General features: G+C 35.9%; 1 protein-coding gene across 1 annotated transcript; it reads left to right on the plus strand.

The window, feature by feature from the left end:
- Positions 1 to 1,029: 1,029 nt before the first annotated feature.
- Positions 1,030 to 1,965, plus strand: LOC100768465 (olfactory receptor 6C3). The gene has a single exon (XM_027391849.1). It carries the CDS (start codon positions 1,030 to 1,032, stop codon positions 1,963 to 1,965), a length of 936 nt encoding a protein of 311 aa, XP_027247650.1.
- The last annotated feature ends 2,494 nt before the right edge of the window (positions 1,966 to 4,459 follow it).

Here is a 4,459-nt window from a genome sequence, read left to right on the forward strand (position 1 = left end):
TGAGAATTAACTAAATAGGTGAAGATGGATGGGAACAGGCCTCTATGCATCTCTAGGTATCCTTGTGGATGAATAGACCCAGATGAGTGATTTTTATATGGACCAAGAAAGCTGGAAAATAAAGTATCTGTCCACAAAGCTTCCTCAATAAGCAGAAGTATGATCAAATGAAAATATACTGTAAAACAATTCAAGAGACAGAGCTTCTGAGACCTAAGGCAAGTAATGATTTTTTCAACTTGTGTTTTAGAGGAAAATGAAAGGCAAACAGTACATGTCTCTTTAATCTCAAAAGGCTGTTTTCTTTGTACAATACATGCATTTCTAACTTTGTAGACAGAATTGTGTTACATATGTTAATTGAATTGAAAAATAAATCAATACTTAAAGTATGTATTTCCTATTTGTTAAATAAGATAATTACAAATTCTACCTTAGTTATATAATATATATATAATTTTATTTTGTTCTTAAGTTATTCCACAATATTATTATTAAATTAAATTACTTAAACATGAATAATAGTCTTTAAATACTTTATTTGCTAAGAAGAATCATTGGCTGATTTTTATATATAAAAGAGTAAAGAGCTGTGATTAGCTTTCAACAGCACTAAAAGCACAACATTTGTGTTTTTAGGAGGCTGTCCACTCTAATGCATACATTAATTTAAAAGTGGAGAATTGTGTTTCATATTACTTATACGAATTTTAATAATATTTTGTCCTAACTAGACACGATGCAAAGATTACTGACTTTATTTTCCATTTTCTAATGCTATATCTTACAATATGAAAATTTCCTAATATCTCCTGTTATACTTAAGAGACTACTAAATAAATGGCATGCAAATATCTAATAAAACAATGAAAGGATGACAACCCATATCTAAATGCCATGAACTATAGAAGATACTTTGTAACTGTACTAGTTAGAATGATATTAATCAAGAGTTATGTCTTTCTCCTTTGTTTCTTACCCTGTCTGTCTTTAAAAGGAGGAAATAGAAAACAGGAGGAGAGGGAGGAAATGAACCACACGGAGATTACAGAATTCATCCTCTTAGGCCTTTCTGATGATCCTGACCTCCAGATTGCCATCTTTCTCTTTTTGTTCATCACATATATATTAAGTGTCACTGGAAACCTGACTATCATCATTTTGACCTTTTTAGATACCCATCTACAAACACCAATGTATTTCTTCCTCCGGAATTTTGCTTTCTTTGAAGTCTCATTTACAAGTGTATGTATCCCGAGATTTCTGGGGTCTATTGTCACCCAGAATAAGACAATTTCCTATAACAACTGTGCTGCCCAACTATTTTTCTTTATCTTCATGGGGGTGTGTGAGTTTTACATTCTCACGGCCATGTCCTATGACCGCTATGTTGCCATTTGCAAACCACTTCACTACACAACCATCATGAGTAGGAGACTCTGCACCCTGTTTGTGATGTGTGCCTGGCTGGGTGGGTTTCTAACTGTTTTCCCACCCCTTATGCTTTTGCTCCAGCAGGATTACTGTGCTTCCAACATCATTGATCACTTCGCATGTGACTTTTTCCCCCTTTTACAACTGTCTTGCTCAGATACATCATTTCTAGAAGTGATTGGATTCTACGTTGCTCTGGTCACTCTGCTGTTCACATTGGCATTGGTGATTGTATCTTACATGTACATTATCAGGACTATTTTAAGAATTCCATCTGCCAGTCAGAGGAAAAAGGCTTTCTCCACCTGTTCCTCCCACATGATTGTCATCTCCCTCTCTTATGGAAGCTGCATTTTCATGTACGCCAACCCCTCCGCAAAAGAAAAGGCGTCATTGACCAAAGGAGTGGCAATTCTCAATACCTCCGTTGTCCCCATGTTAAACCCCTTCATTTATACGCTAAGGAACCAGCAAGTAAAGCAAGCATTCAAGGGTGTGGTACACAAACTAGCATTTTCTGTAAGCAAATGAAAATAAAGGTATGTTAAAAAATAAAGAACCTTATTAAGATATAATTATATTCTTGAAATTATTAAATATTTGCATTAAGTGTCCTTGTTTTCTTAGTTTCTTTGTGTGCTGTAATATAATAAGTTTTATAGTTTCACAGTCTTCCTCTTTTATTTCTACAATCAAGTGCATGTAATAGATTGGTTTTTGAAATCTTTAATAAATGTTGACAGCCTGGGTAAACCCAAGCCAGACCAAATCCAAGTACCAAGAAGGAAAATCAAGCACAAAGTTCCACCCCTAGCCTAGCAACTCATGGCAATTCTTAGATGCCAGAAAGTGATTGTTTTTTTTTTTTTTTTCTAAGAGTATAGACCTGGATAAGTTGATCATGCTCCAGTGGAAGGCCACATACCTAACATTATTTGGAAAGCACAAATTGGCCTTGGTGGTCCAAAAAGGTCAAGGACACAATGTAGAATAATAGATAGATCTATCCACAAAGCAGCTAGATCTGAAAAGAAGATCTGTGCAAAGGAGGGTGAATTTGATCAAAATATGCTGTACAAAATTCCCAAATAACTAATTAAAATAAAAACTTTATTTTCCCTATAGAATTTTCTGGAGATGTTACATATTTTTTAAGAAACACTCTATGGGAGGATATCATATAGTGTTTCTAATTATGCTAATATATCCATAAAGTATGTCATGAAATACTTTAAGAACAAAGTTACAAATTATATTTTCCAGATAAATGACATTTATTTTAGATTCTACATGTTCTCTATTCACATTCCCTACCAGCAATATCCCTATTGCAAAGCATCTTAAATGCAAGGTTATACTTTGTAAAATTTTAAATGTGCCACACTTGTTTTCTCTGCAAATTAAATGAGTTACTCCTTCAAGTCACTAAAGCTAATTTGGGAATGCACTCTATTTGTTTCAACCATACAACATCATTTCAATAACTCATCTTCTGCCTTGAGGTATCTGTTGCTGATTAGTAGTTATACTATGAGAGGGTTTCATCTCCAAAATGTTAATTTTTTTCTTTCATGTTCTCCCAACTAAAGCAGATTAGAAAATGTTGTTTCATATACTTTATTTCTAAATGTGTAGAGCACCATACCTATAAACTGAAATTCGAAAAGTGAATAAAGTGTTTTATACCAATTTTAATGTATTTGAAAGGAGCATCTTTGAATAATGAATAAAGAGAATGTGTAAAAGGCATTTAAAATATTTAATTCAAATGCCCATTTCAATATTTAGAATATTGAAGTGACTCTGAAACAAAACATTTTGTTTCTGCCCCAGAAAAAAAAAAGGTTGGTTCTCTTAGATTCCACACGTTGTGTTTTGATCATACTAACCCCCTTCCCCAACTCCTCCCAGACCCACCCCATCTCCCTATCCAGCCAACTTCATGAGCTATTTTTTCATTTTAAACCCATCATATCCAAATATGTTCCCCAAATACTGGGTGGAAAGATATCTCTAGGAATGTAGTCAACCCACCAGGGGTCACACCCTTAAAAAAAACCTACTCTCCCTCTCCCAGCAGATATCAATGGTCAATATCTTCTCAGCTAAGTGTGGGACACTATGCTCATCTCTCTAATTCAAGCTGGGATTTTTTCTGGATTGAATTTACACAGATCTTCTGCATGTTGTCACTGTCACGGTGAGTTGATATGTTCAATTACCCTCTTGTGTCTGAAAACAATGTTTTGTTGTAGCCATTCACCACCTCTGGCTCTTACAGTCTTTCTTTCCCTGAGCCTGTGGAAAATAGACTGTGGTATAGGTATCCTACTTAGGGCTGAGCACTCTGGTGCCTTCTATTGTCTACAGGGTGACCAGTTGTGGGACTTCATGCTAACTGCCACTTACTACAAGAAAATTCTCTAATAAAGGCTGAGAGGTAAATAATTTATAGGTATAGAATTAAGTCATTAAAAATCACTTTAAACAATGTCTAGTTATCCAAATGATGATGGTAGATTCTCCCCTAGTGCATATGACTTTCCTTTGGTACATTTTTTGACCCCAGTAATGGTTCCATAAGTGGGTTCCATCTTAGGGAGCAGACTTTAAATCTAGTAAGATCCAGCAACTGATTGTAACAGAAGCAGAGATCCACAGCCAAACACTAGGAGGGGGCAGGGGAACCCCACAGAAGACAGGAATAAGGATTAAAGGAAAAACAGTGGTGGAGGACACCATGAAAACACAGCCCATAGAATCAACTAAGCAGAGCTCCTAAGGGATCACAGACATTGAAATGACAAACATGGACCCTGTATGGGTCTGTGGTAGAACCTCTGCATGTAAGTTATGGTTATGTAGCTGGTATTCTTGTGGGACTCCCAAAAGTGAGAGGGGTGGGGGATATCTCCGATCCTTTTGCCTGTGTTTGGAACCCATTTCCTGCCACTGGGTTGCCTCATCCAGCCTTGCTATGACGATTTGTGCCTAGTCTTATTGCAACTTTTTAGGCCACATCCCT

This window comes from Cricetulus griseus (assembly GCF_003668045.3).
Source record: "Cricetulus griseus strain 17A/GY chromosome 1 unlocalized genomic scaffold, alternate assembly CriGri-PICRH-1.0 chr1_0, whole genome shotgun sequence".
NCBI classification, from domain to species: Eukaryota; Metazoa; Chordata; class Mammalia; order Rodentia; family Cricetidae; genus Cricetulus; species Cricetulus griseus.

What these genes read in the sequence shown, in the direction of transcription:
- LOC100768465 (XM_027391849.1), top strand. Translation starts at nt 1,030, where the DNA reads ATGAACCACACGGAGATTACAGAATTCATCCTCTTAGGCCTTTCTGAT.